The sequence below is a fragment of the Anas platyrhynchos genome, chromosome 1 (genome assembly GCF_047663525.1).
Source record: "Anas platyrhynchos isolate ZD024472 breed Pekin duck chromosome 1, IASCAAS_PekinDuck_T2T, whole genome shotgun sequence".
Lineage (NCBI taxonomy): Eukaryota > Metazoa > Chordata > Aves > Anseriformes > Anatidae > Anas > Anas platyrhynchos.
The window spans coordinates 200,354,190-200,379,804 of NC_092587.1; the positions used below are offsets into that span (position 1 = coordinate 200,354,190).

The 25,615-nt window shown below is 36.4% G+C and overlaps 1 protein-coding gene across 29 annotated transcripts in view; it reads left to right on the top strand.

The window, feature by feature from the left end:
- DLG2 (discs large MAGUK scaffold protein 2) overlaps positions 1 to 25,615 on the top strand; it is a 1,031,289-nt gene that overhangs the window by 612,598 nt on the left and 393,076 nt on the right. For all 29 annotated transcript variants that reach the window (XR_005264704.2, XR_005264705.2, XM_027462397.3 and 26 more), the window contains one exon: positions 5,670 to 5,723. Coding sequence is in view for 27 of the 29 variants with exons in the window: in XM_027462397.3 (XP_027318198.1) it covers positions 5,670 to 5,723 (54 nt within the window). In the remaining 2 variants the exon portion in view is untranslated. The remainder of the gene's footprint in view (positions 1 to 5,669; positions 5,724 to 25,615) is intronic.

Here is a 25,615-nt window from a genome sequence, read left to right on the forward strand (position 1 = left end):
TAGATTATTTAGTTCTTGCCAACCGTCATCTCTCTTAAAATTTTGATGAAATTGAGCCAGCTTTGCTAGAAGTGTTTTTTAGCTGGGAAAAGTTAGCAAAAGTGTAATTAAATGTCTTGTTGAAGATTTCAGAGCAGGTCAAGGGACAGAGATAGGAATAACTGCATTGTCATTGTCTTCTAGAAGGCCATTTCTTCTCACCCAGTCTCAGAAGTGGGTGGATAGTTTATATATGTATAGGTATACAGTGTGACAGATCACAGTAGGCTGAGATTCTAGAAAGAGCCTAGAGCCTTTTATGCATGCATTTGCTAATTTATGCACAGTTAGAAGTATTCTTGATGAGCTGATGAACTGCTATGTTGGATTTCTCAACATTCTCCACAACTGAAGCAATATTTGGGTATCTTTTTTGAGCATTCGGTGAATTTGAGCATGTGGCATGTTTTTAAGTCAGAGTAGATATAGCCCATGATCTCAGAAAACAAGATCCTTCTTGTGGACTGCTACTTATCATCTCTGATTTTCTCTTGACCAATCCATTGAGTAACTTCACTACGATTACTAAACTGTTTTGATCTCATGTACTCCGTGGCTAGCATTATATTTAGGGCTCTCTCCAGTGCTTGCAAACTGTCCTCTCAACTTCCCATGATTAAAGCCTCCTGCTTTATTTGCAGTTATCTACAAACATGACACAACTAACAAAATCAGAGTTGATTCCTGTACTTCTATTAAATGCAATGTTGTAGCTCAGGAGGTCAGTGTTCTTAAAATTACCATATGATAGAGTCACCAAAACATAATTTGTTGTTGTTGTTATCGTTTTCCTGTCCAAAACCAAGAAAAGAATCCAAATAGCAAACACAGACTCAGTAACCCCCACACATGTGCATGCACGCGTGCATACACACAGTGAGTGGCTATAATTGCTATATCCATCTGAAAGTATTTCTCTGTGAATCTTATGCTCATCTATCTGATTGGGATGAACATCTCGGAAGGAGAAAATTATCATTGAAAGCTGAATTTAACTTTTCAATTAGTAAAGAGTACAATAAGCATTGTGCTAAAATGAAACCTGAATGGTATTCTTGCTTGAAAGACAGTTATTTACAGGTGCTATAGGAAGGCTAGGTAGGAGAAATGGTGGGTCAGGGGAAGATCGCAGGTATTCAAAGGAGCAGCTTAGATGCTCAGACTTGTGCTGTGGAAGGGGTGACGGGCAAGGTGAGAACCTGGGAGTCAGGGTTAGGTAGGAGGCTAACAAGGGAAAGATCTTGGTAGGTCCCACCAGGAAGCCTCAACAAGGATTATGATGAACAGAGGGATGTGACTAGAAAAAGTCAGATCAGTTTATGAAGAGTAAATTGTGCCTTGCAAACATGACAGCTTTCTGTGATGAGATGACCAACTCTGTGGATGAGGGGAAAGTAGTAGGTGCATTTTGCCTTGATTTTAGCAAAGCTTTCAGCTCAAATTCTCAGCCTTGTAGCCAAATGAGAGAGAGAGTGACTGGATGGGAGTGCTAAAAGATGTGTGGGACTGGCTGGACCACCAGGCCCAAAAGGTTGTGGTCAGCAGTTTGGTGGTATGTGGTCTGGCTGCTGACCAGTTACTTGTGGTTTTGCTGAGTTGAAACTGATGCTAGTGCTACTCTCTTCATTAATAACCAGAATGATCAGGTAGAGTTTTTAGCAAGTTTTTAGATAACATTTGACTGGGCAGAGGAGATGGTACACTAGCCATTACAGTTGCTGTTCAGAGGGATCTCAACAGGTAGGAGAAATGAGCTGAGAGGAACCTCATAAAGTTCAATGACAGTAGGCAGGAGTTCCTACACCTGGACAGAATAAAATGTGCAGCAGGCCTGGCCAGGCACAGTCTGGCTAGGCAGCAGCTTTTCAGAGTGGACAACAAGTTGCACGTGAGTCAGCTATGTGTCCTCACAGTACTAAAGGCTGACAGCAGACCAGGCCACGCTAGTAACAACCTTGCCAGGAGTTTGAGGGCTGTCTGCTTCCTCAGACCTTCAAGACTGCATCCAGAGTACTGTGCCCATTCACAGGCTCCCCAGTATGCAAAAGTATGTTGGATGGAGGATGACCAAGGTGTTGGAGCACAGAACAGTGGCAGGGTCCGGTGCACAGACTGTACAAGAAAAGTGTGGGAGAGCTTGGTTTGTTCATCCTGGAAAAGAAGAGCTTCTGGGAGGAATCTAACTGCTGTCTTCAAGCATATAAGGGAGATTGGATAGGGGGATTGAGCAATTGGCTGGAGAGGAGACAAAGCCAGACTCTTCTTAGATATTCATAAGGACAAGAGGCTCCATACAGAAATTTCATTAGGGGAAATTCTGACCAGATATAAGAAAAATTCTTCTTAGTGAGGATCTTTGGGACTGAAACTGGGACATAGCAAGGTTGTGAAAGTCCTGAAAGCAGCTGATCAGTGAGTGATTAGGAAGAAATTCTTTACTCAGCAAGTTGCCCAGAGAAGCTGTGGATGCCCCATCCCTGGAAGTGTTCAAGGCCAGGCTGGATGAGCCTTAGGGCAATCTGGTCTGATGGGAGGTGTTCCATCATGGAACCACCATGGCAGGGGGTTGGAACTGGATGGGCTTTAAGGTACCTTCCAACCCAAACTGTTCTGTGATTCTGTGAAAATTGTTATTTTTTATGAAAATCTGATATGGATATAAAGCTTTGTTCCTAAACTGAGTTAGAAGTAATCAGTATAGTACAGGAATGCTTTGGAAAATTACTTCTGAAAGATTGTTATTTAACAGATACTGTTTTTTAAAGCAGTGAAAAGATGCTTTAATTCTGAAGATTGAAAACTTTGTTTATATTTAGTATTAGAGCTGTTCACAGTGTATTAAAATACAAAAAAAGATAAAATCAATGAAACACAAAATTTGGTAGAGATAGTGGAATATTGTCAAAATTAGTCTTTTTCTTCCTGTAGCAAAGGTATCAGTGTTTAAGTATATTGAACTCCAGAGTAGTGTAGGCTAAGATTATAAAAAAGTAACCTTGTTTAACCTTCAGTGATAATACAGTTATAAATCATTCCATATGCCTAAAGCTAAAAATAGTATAATCTAATGACATTCAGCTTTTATTTATTATTTCAAAGTGCCCCATGTTATGGGGAACAACGAGAATAAATGTGTGTGTGTGTGTTTGTGAAACAACTTTTCAGATACTACACATCTGTAGTATTAAACTATACATTACTATGATAATAGATAGATGGCATGATATATATACACACCACATGTATTTTGCTTCCAGTTTTTGCTTACAGGTTGCACAGTGGTATAGAAATAATGACCTTGATCATCAGTGGCTTTTGTGCAATAATGTATAATTTTTTTGAACACATAGTTATCTCACAATAACTGGAAAGAATCTTACAAAATTTGAAAGAAACTGTGACACCCTCAAAACATTCAAATTATTGTAATAATTAATTTTACATTCTTAATTCAGGTTATGTTACTTAGTTTTGAGATCATACAATCATAGAATCATAGGTTGGGTTGTAAGGGACCTTAAAGACCACCGAGTTCCAACCCCCTGCCATGGGCAGGGACACCTCCCACCAGACCAGGTTGCTCAAAGCCCCACCCAGCCTGGCCTTGAACACCTCCAGGGATGGGGCATCCACAGCTTCTCTGGGCAGCCTGTTCCAGTGCCTTACCACCCTTACGTTGAAGAATGTCCTTCTAATGTCTAACTGAATCTATACTTTTATAGTTTAAAGCCATTTAAAACCCTGCAGTGAGTATTTAACAACAGAAATGTGATCAGTGTCTTCAATAGTGCTGTGCTAATATATCCCTGCCATGCACAGAGACCCTGCAGTTTCTGCAATTTTAAAGTATCGTATAATCATAGAATATCCCGAGTTGGAAGGAACCCATAAGGATTATCAAGTCCAACTCCTGGCACCGCACAGATCTACCCAAAATTTTAGACCATGTGACTAAGTGCACAGTCCAATCACTTCTTAAATTCAGACAGGCTTGATGCAGTGGCTCCTTCACTGGGGAGCCTGTTCCAATATGCAACCAAGTATAGGCAGTCCTTCATTGGCTAATATGCAAATAGATAAATAGGACTAACGAGCTACTAGGCTAAGCATTAGTGTGTAGGAGTAGTTTGATGTCTTTGCTGACCAAGCAGGCATCAGTCAGGCAGAGAAGGGTTGCACTCCATCACTTGTTGTAGTGGGCTGACAACATGTTGATGTTTCTCTTCCTTAGTCTTTGAGCTGTTATCAACTCCATCTCAGCAGTTCTGCCTCTGACATTTTTCTTAAAGTGTGTGGCTCTACTATATACTTCACCACAGCTCTGTAATTTTCTCCAGTCTGAGACAAGATTATGCAGATGGGTCAAATCAGAGCTTGGCCTTGGATAACCACCACCAGATCTCAGCATGGGACAGGGAAGAGGTTAGGGCATTTTGGGTTAATGGAAAACAACATGGATATGGGTTTCATCAATAAGCTAAAGATCAGGTTTCATGGCTTTACAGATTCACAGATCTTTTTAAAATAGGTCTATACTTAAAACTCAACATCAGCTGAGTGCATATGAAACAGTCAAGTTATACAGTTTTGATAAAAATATCACATTATACATGCATATACGTATACCATATAGTGATATAGATAAATAGTATAAGCATACAAAATGTTGAGTTTTATATTCTAGAAAGATCAACTGATTATCTTGGTTTTCCTTAAATACAAAAAGTGGACTGGTAAGGAAAGGGAAGATGTAACCCTCACCCCCAAGATTGCCTAAATTGTAAATTGAATATATTGTTTCTTATAGTTCTACTGAAAAGCATGAATGTGATCCAAAGCCTATTGAACTTCAAAAGAAATTGAAAAAGAAAAGTGAACCATGATTTGGAGGCTGAGAGTCTATTTCTTTCATCCTAAATTGATTGAACAGAATCCAATGTTATATGCTGTTGTACAATGTGAGTCCTGCATTTTGGTCACAACAACCCCATGCAATGCTATAGGCTTGGGACTGAAAAGTTGTGCAGAGGAAAAGAATCTGGGGGTGCTGGTTGACACTCACCTGAACATGAGTCAGAGGTATGCCCAGGTGGCCAAGAAGGCCAATGGCATCCTGGCTTGTATCAGGAATAGTGTAGCCAGCAGGCCCAGGCAGGTGATCATTCCCCTGTACTCTGCTCTGGTGAGACTGCATCTTGAGTATTGTGCTCATTTTTGGGTCCCTCACAACAATAAGGACATTGAGGCCCTGGAATGTGCCCAGAGAAGGGGTACAAAGCTGGTGAAGGGCCTGGAACACAAGTCCTATGAGGAGAGGCTGAGGGAACTGGGGCTGTTTATTCTGGAGAAGAGCAGGCTCAGGAGAGACCTTACTCCTCTCTACAATTACCTGAAAGGAAGGTTTATGTAGCTGGGGATCAGCCTCTTCTTGAAGATAACTAGTGATAGGACTAGAGGGAATGGCCTCAAGTTGCACCAGGAGAGGTTCTATAATTCTATGATTCAATGGGTAGATAGCCTTTCATACTTTGATCTTAATTAAAAGTTGAAAAAAAAAATTAAATTAAATTTCAATATTAAAGAATTTAAGATTTTTACATTTCTTCTCTTTTTTTTTTTTTTCCTTTTAGGCAAGCCCTGCCCCTATAATTGTCAACACAGACACCTTGGACACAATCCCTTATGTAAGTATTAATTTATTATATATAATTTGTTTATTTTCCCAAGTAAATTCTAATTAGTATTGGATAGAAGTTATAAACAAATCTTTCAATTAATTGTCTCTTTTACAGTAACAAAGATTATTCATTTCTAGAAGAAGAAATCAGGAATAATAACTGTACTCAGATGAATTATAACATTATAAGCACGTAATTTGTAGTTGAGACTTCAACACATGAACTGTAACTTACTAAAACTAGCCTTTCTTTGAAAAAATGTGATTTCATTAAGTCTTTCCTCTTTACTAGTAACAGAGAGCATTAATGTTTCCTTTTTAGAGCAGTATACACACTTGTAGTTTATTAAGATTCTAGATTCATGGTATAATATTAAAATGATGCAAACAGCTCTTAATTTTTCTCTATCTATCCCTTTTGCAGATAATAACTGTACATGACAAATCAGCACAAACTAGATGATTTCATATGTTGTTATTAATGTATTTTTACATGGCTTCTATTTTTATGGCTTATAATAAAAACGATTTTGCCTTAAAATAAATACATCTTTTTACTAAAGTAAAAAAAAAAAAAAAAATCTGCTTTCTGCATGCATTTGATAACAACGTCATTGTAGAATTGACAAACAACCATAGTTGAAGGTAAAAGACATAGAAAAAAAAACAACAAATTGGATAAATAATAAGACAAGTAACAGGTTTAAGTAATTGCATGCAAGGAAAGCAAGTAGTATGAAGCTAGCCAGCCAGTATGTAATCTTTCTCCTTGTATACTCTTAGTACTCTTTCTAAAGCTCCTAATTAATGTCTCTCATCTGTTAGGTGTTGTCCGTTCTTATGGTTCCAATGCATAAATCTAATTATTTGTCCACCTACACTAATGATTTTGCTGGTTTCTGTCTTACAGAAGCCTACTGATGAGAAGTTTAATAGGAGTTATCCTTGCCACTCTTGTTTCTGACAATTTATAAAATTTAGAAAATTTAGAAAATATTGTGTAGAACACATGTGAAGGTCATAGCCAAGAGCAATTTAGAACAATGACACTGCTGTAAAGCAGAAGAGAACTTAAGCCCATGTTGGGAATTTCAGCCACCGGGAAGGGCAGAAAAGTTAAAAAAAATTTCTCCAGTCATTTGCATCAAACTTTCTTAAACAGGTTCCTAGTTTCATTTTTCCTTCCTAAGTCTCAGTTTTCCTTCCTAACATCAGAACCATCTGTTGTGTTCTCACTTCCAATAGGTCTGGCTTTTCTTCTGTTTTAATGAGACATTTTACACTTACTGTTCTCTGTGGTCCATCATGAAGGACATTGTGAGCACCAGTTCTCATTTCCAGTGCTGGACCTGTGCCCAGGACAACCCACAGTTACAGTGTTAGAATTCCTAAATACAGATCCATTATGCTAGTGACAAGATGTTCGATCAATATGGTTTATTCTTACAACACTGTCTATTGATACTTATACACCTTTATACTACTTTGATACTAGTCTCCCTTTTTCTTATAAAAAAAATAAAAAATAAAAATAAAAATAAGACAATAACACGACAAAACACATTCAAGAGAAATATTGACAGTAGACTGAAAAGTGCCCGTGGGCCGCTTCAGTCTCCAATGCATGATGTGAACTAGATAAATAAACAGAAGGTACTTGTAAAAATAGACAATTCTGAGTTAGTCACCTTCTCTTACCCAGTATATGGAAAGATTTATGTCCCTTAAAAATGGGGCACAACAGAGCTTCCAAAGAGGGGCTTATTTAGACTAGTCAATAATAAATGTCAAGGTGAAACCTATCTGTGGAGTCCAGGCCAACACAGTGCCCCACAGGACATGGGGTCTTTGCTTTACAAATAGACATTTCTTTCTGATCAGGATTTATATGCTTAAACATTCCCCGGAATGAGAAAGACAAACAAATGGGCAAACATCCTCTTCCTCCAGCCTCATGTTTGGGAGAGTGGGCTGGGAGACCTGGGTTCTTCTTCATGCTCCCAGGACTGTTTCAGTTTAGTTTGGCTTAGTTTCATTTTGTGGTATTTCCTCTGCAAGGAAGGTGCTGTACTTGCTGAGCCAGGGACATGTTTGTTTCTGTGTGAGTCCCCTACTGAGTAGGTGAGCATGTGAAAAACAGGTTTACTGACAACCTTGGCCCACAACGTGGGTTGACTCTGGCCAACAGCCAAACACCCAGCCAGCCCCTCTCTCACTTCTCTCTCCCATGGGGCGGGAAGAAAACAGAAGGAAAGCAAAAGGTGTGTGTGCAGACAAAGCAATAAGAGGAATTCACTCACTACTTCCCATTGGCAAGCAGATGTTTAGCCACTTCTTGGAAAAGAGGGCTTCAGCACACGTAGCAGTTGCTTGGGAGACAAATGCTATAACTGCAAACATGTTCCCCTTCCTCTTCCTTTCCCTGAGCTTTTGCTGGGTAAAATGCCATATTGTATAGAGTATCTTTTTGGTCAGTTTGGGTCAGCTGTCCTGGCTGTGTCCCCCCCCCAGGACTTTACCTATTCCAGCCTAATCACTGCAGGAGAGGAAAGGAAGAGTGGGGAAGAGAGAAGGCTGTGATGCTGTGCAATCTGTCCAGCAATAGCCAAAATACTGGTGTGTTATCAACACTTTTTCAGCCACAAGCATCATAGCATCACATGGGCTGCTATGAAGAAAACTCCATCCCAGACAGACCCAGTACAGCACATACATAATAACTTGTAGGTGTTAGAGAGCCTTGTCACTCTCTTAAATATTTGGAAAGACAGAGGAAAGTCTTCCAAAACTCCATGAGCTAAGTATATAGTAATTCAGCTATCATCATATTATTTATCTTGCAGGAAATAACATTTAGATATGCCCTAAAGTTATTACTCTTTTTTAATTATCATGAAATCCTGTCTACCCCTGTAGGAACAAATTATTTTATGAATCAGAGAAACTAAGTTCAACTATATTTTTTCCTGTCCCATGCTGTATGCATCCATCTCGCAAGTGGACAAGAGAGTAGCCAATCCTCTCTCATAACTGTACCCTGTCTAACACACCCAGCAGCACTGAGGGTCAGGGCTGGAGTCTTTTTAAGTGTCTGATATTCAGCTCCTGTCGTCATGCCTCAAAGTGCATTTGGAGTCCAATAAGCCTCCTGTCAGTCAGAGGAAAAGACAGACAACTTTAGGTTTTAAAAATTGGACTATATTTCCTATGTTCACATTCTTTTCATCATATCCTGTTTTTCTCTAGTCCTGGGTACTTGTCCTTTAGTTCTTTCCTTGGAATGTACATTCCACAAATCTGAGTAATTCTAAATTAACTTGTAAAAAAAAAAAAAAAAAAAAAAATTAAATTAAAAGCAAATGGATATATAAAGGAGAGGTTGGACAGAACTTCGGGCAATCTGATCTAGTGGGAGGTGTCCCTGCTCATGGCAGTGGGGTTGGAACAGAATGATCTTTTAGGTCCCTTCCAACCATTATACCATTCTATGATATGCAAGTGTTACACCTTCTGAAATTTTTTGACATAACTGTTTTTTGATTTCTTGCTGATACCTTATGTAAGATGCTTTTCATGAAACCTGGGCTTTAAAAATACTTTCTCCAGCCTATTTCAAAAACTGTATTACAACAACATATATATATTTTTCCCGTTCTCAAATCTATTATTTTCTATAATAACTATTTTTTCTATAGTATCTAAATAACTGTAAATTTTATTGTATTTAACAAAGTTAAGTAATCCATTTATTTTCAAACATGAAATGCTGGAATAAACCTGAATTTTCAAATTTTGATAAATAGGTTGCTTTTAGTTTTCTCTGCCATTGCTAGCCACAACTGATAATAAATAAATAAACTCAGGCTATTTTTAGTGTTTTACATACCAGATGGAGACTTCTTATGATATCACTCAGCTCTTGACTCAGCAGCACAAGAAACCTGTTTCAGTGTTTCTTTTTATGCAGTATAGATCTAATGCATTTCCATTTCAATAAGAACACTGCTATTTGTCTCCTCCAAAAATTCCTGAGTGTTTTCAGAAGGAGAGGGCCTCGTAGCAATGACTAGCATTCCTAAAGCATTTTCAAATGTAATGTTTCCAGTGGTTCACCAGATATAAATTTAATTTTTGCTGTTGGTATAGAACTGTTAAACAGTGTGATTTGTCTTATTAACAATATAATGATTTCAATTTGTGTAATTAAACCTTTTGGTACTGTTGACAATCTTCAAACTTTTCATCTCAACAGATGAAAAAAAATGATCCTGTGAGAGACTGTTTTTCATTAATATATTTTTCTTAAATGAGATAAAAGGCCTTATTCTACTATACTGTATGCTATTCTTTATAATTTGGGCCTGTAGCAAGTAACAGAAGAAACTGTTAATTAGCTTTTTTTCTAGGTTCAGTGACTTGAAAACTTTGGCTTGCCAAGCTTTGGACGTGGGAATAAATTGATAGGAAACTTCTATGGTACAAAACGAATTATTCTGTGGCATTTTAAGCACAATTAAGCATTTGTGGGAGTTTGTTTGTTCTTTATTCTTTGGCTGTAAATTTTAGATCTTTTTGTATAATGAGAAGCATTAATTTAATACTGTATGAATCATCACAGTTTCTCTGCTGCACAGAATAAGCCTTATTTATTTCTTTTTGAGTTTCCAATATGCTCCATAGTTAAGTGAAAAGTAACTAGCTGGCTTTACTGCATCAATTTCATAAGTTGATGTAAACCCTCACGATTACTTTGTGATGGAATTTGATTTCCTGTTCATCTTAGCTTCACGTTAATCTTAAATTCTCTCAGGTACCTTGGTTGCTCCCTTCCCCCCCCCCACCTTGTCACAAAGATAAGAGCTAAGAAATACGTACTTTATTCTCCTTCTGTTCCCAGTGAGTTCCTTGTATTTCTTCAGTCTCTCATTGCTCTACCAAATTATTATCATTGTCATTATTTTATTGTTTTGCTTTGCTAACTGTGCTGCCTATGCTTGAGTTCTGTGCAGATACTCTTGTTTCTCAAAGAAGTATTTTTCAGGCTACTTTGGTTTGTGTTTTTTTTTTTTTTTTTTTTTATGAGCTGTAATCCTTGTAATAATCCTTGTTTTATTTTATATGTTTATTTACATGCTTGCCATGCAGATGATTTGTAGGATCCGTGCTTAAGGACACTAAGAGCTCTAAGCTGTTCTGGGGGGCAGTTGCTGTTTGACAGCTCCTGTGCTGGAAGTGTGGAGGCTATGATGATGACAAAATGGGGATGTTAGGAAAAAGTTTTAGATTTCTCCTCTTTCTTAGCTAGCCCGTCAATACACCTGCATTTAGCACATGAAAAGAGGTGCATAAAGGCTGTGAAGAAAAATAAATTTTTCCTATTCTGACTGGAAAAAAATAATGGGGAACTATGCAAATTTCTGAAAGAGAGTCAGTAACCTGAAGTCTTTTATTGGGTAACATGAAATAGGCACAGTCTGGACCTAAAGAAGTAAATTGGAGGAAGGAGGTAGCCTTACATATTTCCACAATAAAACAAAAGTCATGTGGCATTACATAGCAAATATGAAATGTAGTGCATAACTATGACTGATGAGCAACTATTTGAAGAGAACAGAGGAGTAAAAGGAAATTCTTGTCTAAAAAGCTAGGCTCTGAATTTTTGCAAAGCTAGGGAGCTCTTAGAATTGGGGATTTTGCATTTGTGTTTTAAAATATATGAAATAAATAGAAATATAAACATATAAATATGTATATGCATGTATAGTTGTCCATTTACTTATCATGTGAATAAATTTGTTGCTTCCTCCTAAATAGTTTGATGATAGTTTTGGAAATTAGATTGCACATCTCATTATCTTGAATGACTCGTATATTTTCCAGATTGTTAAACACCAGTTTTCTTTGTTTGTTGTTTATACTCATCTTTCAGTCTGTCAGTTAATGTGGATTACAGTGAAAGAGCTAAATGAGGTAGAGCTCTGTGCTAGCTTTTATAACCTGTATTGGCTTGGCTTCTCCGTTCTGGCCCTTGAACACAGTGTTGTTTGGCCTGGTGATCACTCCTGTGTTCTGCATGCCATCATTTCTATAGTGGGATAACAGATTTTTTCCTTTAGAATAGCAGATTGACTTAATTCATGTTTATATTATATATTCATATTCTATATTCTATATTATATTCAATCTTATGGCAAGATTGACTTAATTCATGTTTAAAAAATATGTTGAGATTGTTAGTGAAAAGGATGCTATATAACAAAAGACTAGTGAATTAACATAATACAATTCATCCTGAAACCTGTATAAGTAAAAGGAGCTTCATCCTGCAATTTGCTGACTTAAATGGATTTTTGCACGATGGGTAGTAGAAGAACAGGTTAATACTTTCCAAAATCCAAACCAAAAGTACAGAATGGATCTTATGAATCTGATTTATTTTGCCTTTATTTCATATCCTTTTATGTTATTTTATTTTATTTTATTCTTTTTACCTGAAAACCTGTATATTTCAAACCTTTTCTTTTAAAATATACCATTTTAGAAAGGAATATTTAAAATAACACTGTTTTTCCTGAGTTTCTCTTTAAAATTCTGGAGGCAATTCTGAATATTTAAGCTTGTCATATTGATATAACTTTTAACTAGGGAAAAAAACATATCTCTAAAGTAAAATAACTTCAAGATTTTAGGAGATTTGTTTTATCTTTCTCAGAGATGAGCACTAATTTGCATATTTGAGTGCTGCATATCAGATTACGTGAAAAATCAGAAGAAAACCTTCATTGTGTCTGGCTGTAGGTATGAATATCAACATTCTGTCCATCCGTCAAGTAAAAGCATCCCTTGGTCACGTATCTAATTACTTCTTCACACTTTTATTCTGCAGAAGCCTAATACTTCAATTGCCTGTGAATAACCCTGGCCTTTAGACTCAATCAAGAGGCTCTTCCTTTAGGCATTTGATTGAAACTTTGCCATTAACAGACTGGAAGAGAAGAGGTTATTGAACTGCAAAGAGGGCAACTCATACACTTGTCCATGTCCTGCTGCTTTTGGTGGCCAGAGAAGAGAAAATGCATAAGTAATGCCTCCTACTTTTCAGATTTTTACTACTTACAAAACACGTATTGGGCATTTTAGTCCTACATCATGGGTGTGCTTGAGAAGCAAATTTTCTTTTTGTCCTTGAATACCAATCTTCAGTTAACATGATGGAGCTCATGAAGTAGACTTTCTGACAGAAAACTAAACCGGAAGATGGGCTTCTGGATACCCTTCAGTCACTAACAGACAGTCAGTGCCCTGGACTACACTGAAGTTAGTCTGAAATAAAGCCCCGGAATGAAGTACAGTGCTCTGGTTTCACGACTCTTCTGCCCTGTGAAGAGGGCAGAAGAGTCGTGAACAGATAAGAGCCCAACAGTCTCTGTCTGTTGGGCTCTTATCCTTGTAGCCTCCACTGTGGGGAAGCCAGAGTGGCTCTAAACAGTTATTTTTCTCTCTCTGAGAGAAGTCAAATATACTTGTCAAATATAAGAAGTCAAATATACCCCCTCCTTTATGCCCAGATATGCTTCATTCTTAATTCATCTAAGAGAATTCATCCATGAGGTCAGTATGTGCTTCAGAATTCAGAGCAGAGCTTGTCTATTAGACTTGTTCAAACCAAGTTGATCTGAGTCAGCCTAGAGTTGCATCGCCCAAACTGACCTAAACATAGTTTGAATTTGTTTTTGTATTGCTCTCCCTGTCCTTGAATTAGATTCTACTTTTGTGTCATTTTTGATTTATTACATTACAGACCCATAGTTAACATTACTGTATTTTTAGCAGTCAGCTAAAACTGGTAGAGTCCCTGGGATTGTGAGGATCCAATGGTTAACATAACCTCTTGAAATTGTGCTTTTATAGTACAATTCATGGTGTTAAGCCATCAAAGCATCTTCCATATCTTTTTTTTCTTTTAAGGTTTTATTCTTTTGCATAAAAGGCGTAATTGGGAAACATAACTAAAAAGTTGATAATGCTGTTCAAGTAGACAAGACTATTTTTTTCGTGGCATTAACTTCACTCTGAATTTCTTTGTCATGAAGTCACAGTTCTGAAATGAAGTGGGAAACACAGCATGATGAGTACATGTGAATAATTATCTGTAGACTTAATTTCTTTGTGGTTTCAGACAATGACACTTGCAGATAAATTTCACTGTTTCAGAAAGGTGTAGACCTTAACTGAAAGCTGTTTTCAAAAATGAAGAGTTAGTACAGGTGTCATTATCTTAATAGTTTCAATTAGATAAAGGACGAATAGAGCTTTCACATTCCATAAGACTTCATTTTGAAGGATTTCAGATATTAGATAAGCAAAATTTTAAATGCTGTTGTCAGAGATAGAAGTATTATTTTGACCTTGGATAACCTGAGAAGTAATTTCTATACGTGCTCAGTATTGAATAGACAGCTAATTTGGTTGAAAATTGGAAAAGAAAAATAGTGGTTTCTTATTTTATTGGAAATGTTAGGGCTTAATTTCTGTGATGCTTCAATGCGAAGACATATCCAAAGATATACAAGAAAACTTCTTTGCAATTTCAAGGATATTTATTTTTTATGTCTAGAATTGATTTGTTTTGCTTTGCAAAGTACCTCTTAAAGTTCAGCCAAAGCTAGTTTGTTGTTATCCTGGCAGTACATAATGCATCATTTGTAGCAATATTGGTTAGAAGAGGTTTCCTTCCCTTATAATCTGGTATGTATTGTTCTTTACATTTTCCTTTGCAGTATTTTATAGTAGTGTTTTTTTTTATTATTATTATTTATGTTAATTGATTTAAAATTTTAAGAATATTTTCAGTGTATTCCTATTATTTACCTAAAACAATGAAAACAAATCTGAATGAACATGGTCTTACTATAATAAAAATGCAGAATCAGCAACTGAAATTCTCTCTCATTTTCCCCAGTTTTTAGCCAGGGATTAACTGATCTGTGCTGTAAAACGAACAGACCTTCAGCACAGTTTCAGAAAATGTTCTGAAGCAAAGTCTGTGCTGTTGCAGATTGTGAGTGTTGACTATTTTAGAGTGTGACTCATTTCTAATCCACATTTTACATAATTAAAAAAAAAAAAAAAAGCCACTTTTAATGCAGTGAATGGGTGAATCAGCCTCAATGGTAAATTATATTTTTAATCAGTGTTTAGATGACCTATCTTTCTGCATACAGTAGCAAACCCAAATATACTACAGATAATATCTGTTTTCCTTATATTAAAAATCCCGACTCCTGTAATTTTCTGTAGAAGGTTTGAGGGTCATAGAAAGTAAAGATGCATAAAGGAGATAAATTTCCACTTTGTGAAGATCTTTAATAATAACAAATAACCACTGAAGTGCAATTGTTTTTTTTGTTTGTTTGTTTGTTTGTTTTTTGTCTTACATTGGCGCATTATGAGTTATCTAGTGATATATGCTTGTAAATTGTTCTGCATGAAGATGAGAATAGTTTAAAACTTCAGATTCTTTTTAGTCATATATTGCTTGTACTGAATATGCAATTCTTTATATTAGCTAGGCAGAAAACTTCTCTTTATTGGATCTTGGCAAATGTGATTGTTTCATTCTTTAGCAAGATTAATTGGGTAGTAATCATAAAAAATTAATCTTGTATAATGTCCAGTATCAGGACTTAAACTTTGCAAAGGTGATGGAACAGCGAGAATAACATACTGCGTTTATCTGGAAACTATTGAGCTATAATAATTTCTCAAATAATGTGCACGGTACAAGTTTGATTAATCACTCTGATTTCACCATCATCTTTTTCTTTAGTAAAAGCAGATTGCAGTTGTATTAATACTGTCCTTTCTTACTCTGTAAATTGTAAAAGTCTCCAACTGTTCATATGACCTCTTGTTATTCCCCCAGTGGAGGACAAATATAATTTGCAGCTGGTGCTTTCAATACAGTTTTATTTCTTTAGGTCATTATGTATTTCTTTGAAGTTTGTTTGTAAAATAAGTCAGAGAATTGCTCATCTTTTGTTCTCCAGGCATTTAATTTTCATGTAGAAGGACAGAAATTGTAGTTTATAGAATATTTTATTCATATATCTTGTCATTAAATATTGTCCATCTTTCTTTCAAATGTGGGACCAAAGTCCAGCAGCCATTCTCATGTGTTAAGAGGACTGATTTCATGAATAAGACAAGTTGGTCTTTAGTCAAGTGGTGATAAGTTTTGCTGTATTAGCTGCTTCTTAGATATGTGTTGCTAATCCTTGTGAACAAGAAGTTACACCATTTTGCTTTCTCTGAGCTTGTGAGGAAGAGCAGAAAACCACCTTGAATGTCTCAACCATTCGGATTGTCTTATTTATTTATTATTTCCTGAAGCAAAATTAATTGGGCATAAGGGAGCCGTTCTGCTATGCTTTTAGTTACAGAGTGCAAAGGACTGTGGCTTCCTACCCTTACATATACTAAAAAGTCTTCCAAGATTTTAAGAGAAATAATGAATATTTCTGCTGCTATAAAAATACTAGTAAAGCAGGTAATTCATGTGTAAAATTCTGTTTCTGTGCAATGCATACATTTGTTTATAAATATGAATATTTATTATTTATGTGATTTTTCTTATTATTTATTTTTGTTATTTGTGCAGGTATTTTAATTACCTTTTCAAGTCTGCTCCCTCATGCAGGTGTAATTGCATTCACAGATGAATAAATGTAAGATCAGTTACAGTGGTACAAGCCAAATAGCACCAGTGGGATTGCACCAGTGCTACTAAGAGTACAGTTTAGCCTTCAGTACTTGTGCTAGAGAAACACAAAGGAAGATAAGAAACCAAAAGAATTCAATGACTGTGGTTTGTTCACAGGCAATGAGAGAGAGCAGGGAAGGGAGCGTTAACTCTCAAGGGTAAACAAAGGTATTGGGAGTCTATTTTAGGTACACAATCTGGGTCAGAGTATGGCATCATTTAATGAAGTGCAAGAGATTAGAGGATGTTGGTTATACATTTATTTGTTGAGGAAATGGGGTGTGCTTATATATATATATTACATATTTCATCATGATTGCTATGTAAAACATCATGGATATCAATAAATTCAATAAATGATTGCTGTACTTTCCTTGCCTAAAATTTTGCCAGTTAATATGCTATTGATTTCTTTCTTAAACCAAGGAAAAAAAATATCTTAAGTATTTAAATGAATCAAACTTAACCCACAGTTTATGTATTAATTTCTGCCTTTTAAACACTCTAGCCACAGTTAGCAACATTTTAAATAAAATTATGCAGATTAGCATATTAAACATCAGGAAAATAACCTTGTAAGTCCCAAGTTACAAATACTCTGTAATCTTAGTTGATGAAGTAAGGTCAATCAAGCAACAGCAATTTTCCATGTTTATGTATGTTGTGCACAGAATGTAATATTATACAGGAAAATCTCCTCTAGAAATGTATGAGAAATGTATGAACTGTTCAGTCAATTGAAAACTTTGATGGATCTTCCTCTAAAACTGAAAAGGACTGGAGATATAGGATCCTGACAAACTGAAAGTTTATGATTATTCATATGTTAGAGTGTCAGCAATGTCGGAAGTACAGAAGAAAATGAAAGGCAGACTGACTGCAAACTTCTGAAGCCATATAGTAAATGACCTGAACTACACAAGAAAGAATATAATTTTGTGGAAGAAATGACTATTTCCAGTTCTATGAATGCACTGCTTCATATTATTGCACTGATGTATATTATACATTAAGGTACAAGGATAAGAAATTTTAGGATATAATTTTTTTAGGATGCAAATCATAAAAGTCTGAAATGTCTGTAGATAGTGAGCAGGCACAGATTCCTCAAATGGCAACTCCATTAGAAAAATAAGATATGTAAATCACTTAATATAAAAATCATAAATCACTTTCTGTAGACTCCTCTCCCTAGTACTTGTAAAAAAATAAAAATAAAAAAAAATAAGATGCCTAGATGACTTCTTAACTTAGATATCTATCTGTTAGATATCTGAAGGAATATTATTTTTGTGTAAGAGAAAAAATTATACATATAAAAAATGAAATTAGCATGAGTCTCTTCTTGGTGATACTAATTTTGAACAATTTTGAATCATAGAATCATTCAGGTTGGAAAAGACCTTAAAGATCATCTGGTTCAACCTTTAACCTAGTACTGACAAGTCCACCACTAAACTGTGCTACTGCTCTGTATCTGCACATTTCTTGAACCCTTCCAGGGATGGTGACTCAACCACTTCCCTGGGCAGTATATTCCAATGCTGCACAACGCTTTCAGTAAAGAAATTTCTCCTAATGTCTGATCTAAACCTCCGCTGGCACAATTTGAGGCCATTTCCCCTCAGTTTATCACTTGGTGCTTGGTAGAATAGCCCAATCTGCTAGCCTCCTCAGGCTACCACTTCTTAGTGCTAGCCTAAATAGAATTCATACACAGATGTACTTTCATTTCCATCTACTGTGACCCCCATTTTGAAATCATGACCTCTGCTTTAATCTGCTCCACTGATTATGCTTATGAAACTGGGAGTTCTGTGATGGGTTAGCATTAGGTATACAGAGTGATTGCACTTAAAAACATTTAGGCTTTTTTCTTCTGTGGTGTATATGGCCAGCCTCATGATATGGACAGAACAAAGAGATAAAGGAAAAGATGAAGGAAAAAATGATGGCTTACAATGTAATGAATAGGGTGTTATTAAAGAACAGCATAAAATCCCAAGAATGCGTAGGAGGAGGGTATCAAGATACATGTTATTAAGACAAGTCAAAAATGTCAGATCTATGGAGATGGAACATCCAAAAAAATCTATATTGTTGCTGAATAGGGGAAAGGGTTGTGAGTGAGAACAGCATGACAAGTAGGGGAAATGGGAAGATAATCCTTGGGCCAGATTTTGAAATTAAGGATAAGCAGGAAAAGCACATTAATAAAAGGAATCAAGGTGCATGAAGTGTATGAGTGACTTAACAGGAGCTATGAGAGAAGATTATGTTTAGATGGAAAAGATAAGGTGAAAAGACAATCATGAACAATCCTTTGGTTGAAGTGAGATTAGATAAATTATGTTTAATCCTAGGTGTATGTGCATGCTTTTGTGTGTGTGTGTGTGTGAGAGAGAGAGAAGAAGAAAAAAAACACCACCACCACCAACAGCAACAAAAAAAAAAAAATTAGAGATAGTAAGAAGGAAGGAGAAGTAAAAAAGCATGAATGAAAATCAGAGAAGGCAGTGGAGGCTGAGTTGGAGACATGAGAAGCTATGCACGTTGCTAGGGGATACAGAGGAGGTAATTATTTTGTTCTGATCAAAGGGGAAGATAAAATTAAGAACTTGGGAATCAAACAGAGAAGAGTGATAATCATTACTCAATAAATGTTTCTTTTTCTCTAAAAGAATTAAAACAAGAAAACTCAGGGTTACAATGAGGGAGGAAGAAAAAGTAGGAGAGGATGAGTATGGTACATGGTATACAAACAGTGAAGATTATCAAATAAAAATCAAGACTTGAAGAAGGTTATAAGAGACATCTAAGAGGAAAAGAATAAGCAAAAGCCACAATATGAGCAATACAAGTTTATCATGACTGTGCTGTAGACCTTTACAGGTGCTGACTAAGAGTTGGATTTTGCTCTTGAAGCTCTGCTAATTTTTAGTTTGGGTGGTATCTTCCCTCAAGAATGTAAAATGAGTGTTGGCCAAGTGCTCTGTAGGCATCTGTGGAAGGATACACGTATTAGTTGCACATACGCAGCAAAACCTTTTCCTGATAACATATAAGTTTATTTCAATACCATGTGGTCTTTCACTCATTGTTCTTCACATCAGAACAGTCATATGATGACAAGAAAGTTTTAGGTTATGGTAAATTTCTGTTCAAAGAGCTTAACATATTGTCCTTGTTTCCTGGAGGAAATGAAGGGGAAAAGAAGAAAGTGGGCTTGTTATGCACTGTGATTAAAAATAGATATGGGGTATCTTGTATAAAAAAGCATATAAAATACACTCACTCGGATGAAAGAAAGAAAGTGGCATTAAATATTTTCTGGCAGTTTCTTTAGGACAGTTCAAAAACATAAAATCATCATATTTGAAATCACAGAACAGAGAAAAATGGTTTTGATATATTTATATGAAGTGAGAAAGGAAACTTTGAATGCACTTGGAAAACAATACCAAAAGGAGATCAGCAGGTTTCTTGAAAACAGTAAGGGAGCTTTTTCAACTAATGAAGAAATAACTTTCATCTGGAGACAACTGAGAGCTAAATAAAGATCACTCTTTGGTCTTGTTGATATCATAGAAATCATGCAGGGCTGTTTAAATCCCATACTTGTTAAATTCCCCAAATGGTCTTGATGTTTCCTGAATGTAAAATGGACTGTCTTAATTATGCCACAAATTGGAAATTTTTAAAGGACAAATATGTCCTACGTTATTTATAAGTCAGGGAGTCGGCAATCATATATTCTATTGAGGTTTTGGTGCTTAGGCAACTGATGAAACTGTATAGGTGTTGTGGTTTAACCCGGCCGGCAGCTAAACACCACACAGCCGTTTGCTCACCCTCCCCCTCCCTCTCTGGGGTGGGGGAGAGAAATGGGAAAGTGAAGCCTGTGAGTTGAGATGAAGATAGTTTATTAAGACAGAAAAATAATAATAACAACAACAATAATAATAATGATAATATTACTACTAATAATAATGCGTATGAAACAAGTGATGTACAATGCAATTGCTTACCACCCGCTGACCAATGCCCAGCCTAACCCCGAGCAGTCCGGCCCTCCTCCCCCTGGTTAGCCACCCCTATATATTGTTTAGCATGACGTCAGATGGTATGGAATACCCCTTTGGCTAGTTTGGGTCAGCTGCTCTGGGTCTGTCCCCTCCCAGCTTTTGCTGCACCCCCAGCCTGCCCGTTGGCAGGACAGAGCAAGAAGCTGCAACGTCCTTGGCTTGGTGTAAGCACTGCTCTGCAATAATTAAAACATCAGCATGTTATCAGCACTCTTCTCATCCTAATCCAAAACATAACATTCTACCAGCTACTAGGAAAAAAATTAACTCTGTCCGAACTGAAACCAGGACAACAGGCAAAAGAATCAAAATTGCATGTTGAGTGAAAATCAGTGGCAGTATAGTTATCTTCCTATGTGTGTGTGATAATAAAAGTAGAAGCAGCAGTCTTCTTTCTCAAAGACAGATGAAAAACAATATCCAATTAGATATAATTAAAATTGGTTTTGTTTGTAATAGGAGTCTACAGATGTTGTAATTTTTAGGCAATAGAATCTCTTATTGAAAAGAAGACTAAGCATAACAAACAGCTCTAATTACATCAATTTTATTAGAAAGAATAGGTACAGTGGTCTCTCAAAATTACAGTTGTATAAATTCTGAGTGTTTTGATGTTGTTGTCATATTGTAATACAGTTCTTATCTTTAAAATTCATATCATGACATCTTTAACTGAATGGGTGGATGTACTGTAGAAGCGTAGCAAGACAGAATTAGGCAATGCTTATTTGTTTCAGTGTAAAGAAGTCTATCATATCAAATAATTTCAGAAGTATAAAACCAGTATCAAATTATTATTAAGTGGAAAAAACATACCTATTACAATCTTAAGAAAGTGCCACAAGATTCTGCCACAAGTATGTGAAAATGATAAACTCAACAGAATGTTATTCTTATGGTTTTGGGAATCTGTCACAAATCTGAAGAGGTGATTTTTGTAAGAGACTACTTCAGCTTCATATGTAATTCTTAAACTGCACTAAATGAGACAAACTTCCTGAAAAATGAGGGTAAAATTCTTCATGTAAAGGAACAAATTAATCCAAATTTTTCAAATTGTTCTGTATGCTCGGCTTTATTTCATTTTTGCCTACAAACCTAAATATAGAGTACCTGTTTTCACACATTCCTTATTTCTCACTCACCTAAAAGAAAGTGTCCTCTGAAGATTTTTAGTTCCTTCTTCTTAGGAAGATACGGGGTCTGCTGTGGTCTCTAGCAGCAATTAGACCTTCACCTGGAAATCTCTTTTGAATCCTGGAATCTAGATAGTTGCCATACATTGCATCTCAAAGAAATGTTCTTGTCAAAAGCTGGGAAGAGTCCTCCAGTATAACAGATGCAGCTGTAAATGAAAGGCAATTGTTACCTTGCTTTTTCAAGCAGTTACTTCGAGCATTTGGACTTAATTGAGTATGGTAACTTATTCTAAAGGGGCTGAAAGCCCCATCACCCTCTGGATCACAAACATATTTTACACCAGGAAACTGAGAAATCTTCTTTCATCAGAAGCATATGTTGGTAATGCTGTTGCTGAAAAACAGAGCATCAAAGGCCCTCAGAGGTTATCTCAAGGTTTCATGCTGTATCTCTTTGCGTATTTATCTTCACCAACAACATTTTTGTTGTGTGTTCCTGACTGAGGTGCATCTTGACTCCAGACTCTGTGCCTTGAAGGATGAAAGTGATTGATTGCATCCTCCCATACACCCCAACTTGTGCTCCTTACACTCTTCTGCCAGTCTTCTGAGAAAAGGTGTTGCCCTCCCCTGGGCCTGTTACTGTCACAGGTGCTGTTGAGCTCTTTCTCCAAAGAGAGGACATCAGTGTCCCAAACCAGAGAGGGAAGTCAACAGCAGTGTACATTGGCTGTGGGCTTTAGGAGAAGGGAAGGGACTGAATTGTTTCATGTGGACATCCTAACAAGTTGGGCTTGTGGGAGCAGGCGCTGAATATGTATGTGTTGCTAGTTACAGGTGCAGACAAGCCCCCCAAAATGATTGGAGAAGCTGCTAAATCAGAGATCTGGGCTTTCACTGGTGTGTAATTGTAAAAGAAATATGGCATCCTTTAGGTAGGACTTTTTATCAGCCTAGAGTTAGGAGTATTTCAAAGAAAGCAGTTTTAAGGCAAGTGCTTACCAAACTTTATGCTTCATATTTAGACTCTGTACTCAGTGAAAGGAAACCTCAGGGGCACAGTTCAGATAACCTGTTTGAGACTTCAAGTGTCAGATGAAATGACTTAAGACCTAGAAGTGTCTGTTTCTCTTCACTGAATGTAAAGAGAGTTAGCCGACTACCTCACATTTCAGTATTATGGATATCAAAATTTAGTTGAGATTAGGGGTATTTCTTGTCAACCTTGCAGATCTGAGAGATGGGAAATAATAATCCCAGAACAACTTGGAAATACATGTGATTTCTTTGTTTGTGGAGGGGAAGAAGAAGAAACCATATGAAATAGCTTGGAATTTTTCATAACTATCTGAAGTCATGCAGAACACAGCAAATCTTGCTGGGCAACCTGATCTAAAAACAGTAATCAGAAAATCTGTGTAAAGAGAGACATAGGAAAAGGTTCCCACTTGCAAGAAATGGAAGTTGATGGTTCAGACAACTTTTTCAGGAGCCTTGTCATGCCAGAGGCTGTTAAGTTACACTAGAAGAAACCAGAGGGTATGCATGTATGCTGCTAAATAAGAGGACCGACAAGCCAGTTTCAGCAATGGAGCCATGATTCTCCTCCTGCTTAACTGTTGTCTCACTAGTAGGCTATTTGTTTCCAGCAGGCTCCAGACAGAAACAGCCTTAAGCACTAAGATTTGGCTGAAAATTGACTATAATTCAGCAGTGTAGGCACAGCCAGAGAGTATAAATACGAAATAAAGTGGTGCTGCTAACGAATGGTACTGCACACATCATCATTCCACCTGCCTCAGGTAGGTGCAATCTCTTAATTGATCCTTTACAAAATAACTGCAGTGGTCTTCTGAGCAACCAGCAAGAAAGGGCAGCGAACTACATACATAGATACATATGCTTAAATAATAAAAGGAGTTGGATCAAGATCAGCCTTTTAATCCATATCATCCCTGCTGCTATGGAACCTGATAATGGATCTCTGCTGTGATTAATGGAGATTTGACCTGAACCTTTTTGGAGTTGTGACTGTGGATGATAAAAGGAACTCCTCAGATGATCATAATCAAGATATTGTTTGTGTGCAAATGCAAGTTGAGTATTCAGCTTGTGTTTTCTCCTTTCATTTTTATACAGAGGTTGCTCACTTCTCATGTGCCTCTTTTTCCCATTTTGCTGCACTAACGAGTTTTTAATGCAAAGGAAAAGTGATTATAAGCAGTGAAGCAAGGACAGCTTTATAGAGCAAGACTGAGGAATTGAAGACATAGATCAGAGCTATCCACCGGCCTAAGATAAAAGAGAAGTTCATGAAAACAGAGACATATAGATAGCTTTGATTTCATTATCATTAGACAAGAAAGGACAAAAAACGGAATAGCTATAAAGCAGTTCATACCTAGTTAGTTGCCTATATTAATAAAAGACTATAGTTATAACATAAAACAGGAAAATACCCTATAGGAAACTTTCTGTTCATATCTGTTCTTGGTGTCATGTAATGTGATTACCAGATTATAGCCATATAAAAATACAAGTATTTGTATTTTATTCATTGACGCTGTATTTGCATTTCATTGCTTAGCATGGGTTATTTGTTTGGATCTTCCTCCCTTTCCCTCTTTTCTTTTGAACACAAGTTCTGGGGATATTTCTACTTTTGATTTCATGTTTATCAAATCTTGAATTATAGACAAATTAAATAGTTTTGGTAGCTTTTACAGGAAGCTTTTGTTTGGAAGATACATGTACCTAGTTATAATATTCACAACAAAAGTAACTAATTACATCTGAGAGGTTATTGACTAGATAAAGAGTGATTTGTATGTATTATTTTCTGATTACATCTAGAAAGCTAATATAGAAGAATTAGCAGTTAATGGCAGAGAGGAGCACTAAATGTTGTTGTTCTGAAAAAATAATCAAATTGTTCCTCCAAGATTAGGTCAATACTTATGCTTAATCTCATTTTTGTTCTTACAAGAAAAATACTTTTTGTTAAGTATAAATTAAGGAAAACACTAGAGCACAACTATTTTCCAGGAAATACCCTAACATCACAAAAACAATAAAACAGTGTGATTTATGGGCAACATCTTTTATTTTTGACTAATCATTACTGTGCAGTTTAATTACAATGTTGTCAGCTTTTATAGCCTTCTCAGATGCAGCACTCTACCCATTTAAGAAATTAGGAAACTTAGAAAGGGATGTTAAGTGGGTTGCCTAGAGGGACAGAAAAAATCCATGTTAGAGTGGAACAAGGTTTCACAACACTGCTTAAATCAGTGTCACATCTTCATTGGATAGATTTCTTGTCCAGTGCAATCCATTTTAGTGCTCTACATTTTGTAGTTTAATTTATTTTGACACTGAAACGCAGCATAAGAATTGCATTAACATTCTGTGCCTTTTTGATATTCAGCTGTCTATTGCAAAGGTCCTCTGTCATGTTCTTGCCCTAGGTTAATATAGTAAACAAGATATATTTCAGTATATGTATCAGCAAGTGATTTTTACATAAGTACTACAAATTTCCTCTTTGGTTTTGTATTGCAAAATAGGAGTTTGGAAGGTAATGAATAATTAATCCCTCTTCCACTTATGAGAATAATCTTTAGGAACATATCTTCTGTTTTTGACATGCAAACTATTTCCTCAGAAACTATTTAAATATTTGCATAAAGTCCACAAACATGCTGTATCAAATGCCACTTATGTAAGTGACTTAGTTATCCACCATCTCAGTGCATTACATACTGACTTTCACTGTTTTCAAGTTTGTAGATTTGATTACATGCCATTCAATACGCAGGGAGGCCAACTCTATAGTTTAGACCATATAAGCAGTATGTTGAAAAATGTGTTTCAGTAAACTGATCATACTTAAATACCTGTACAATATCCCTAC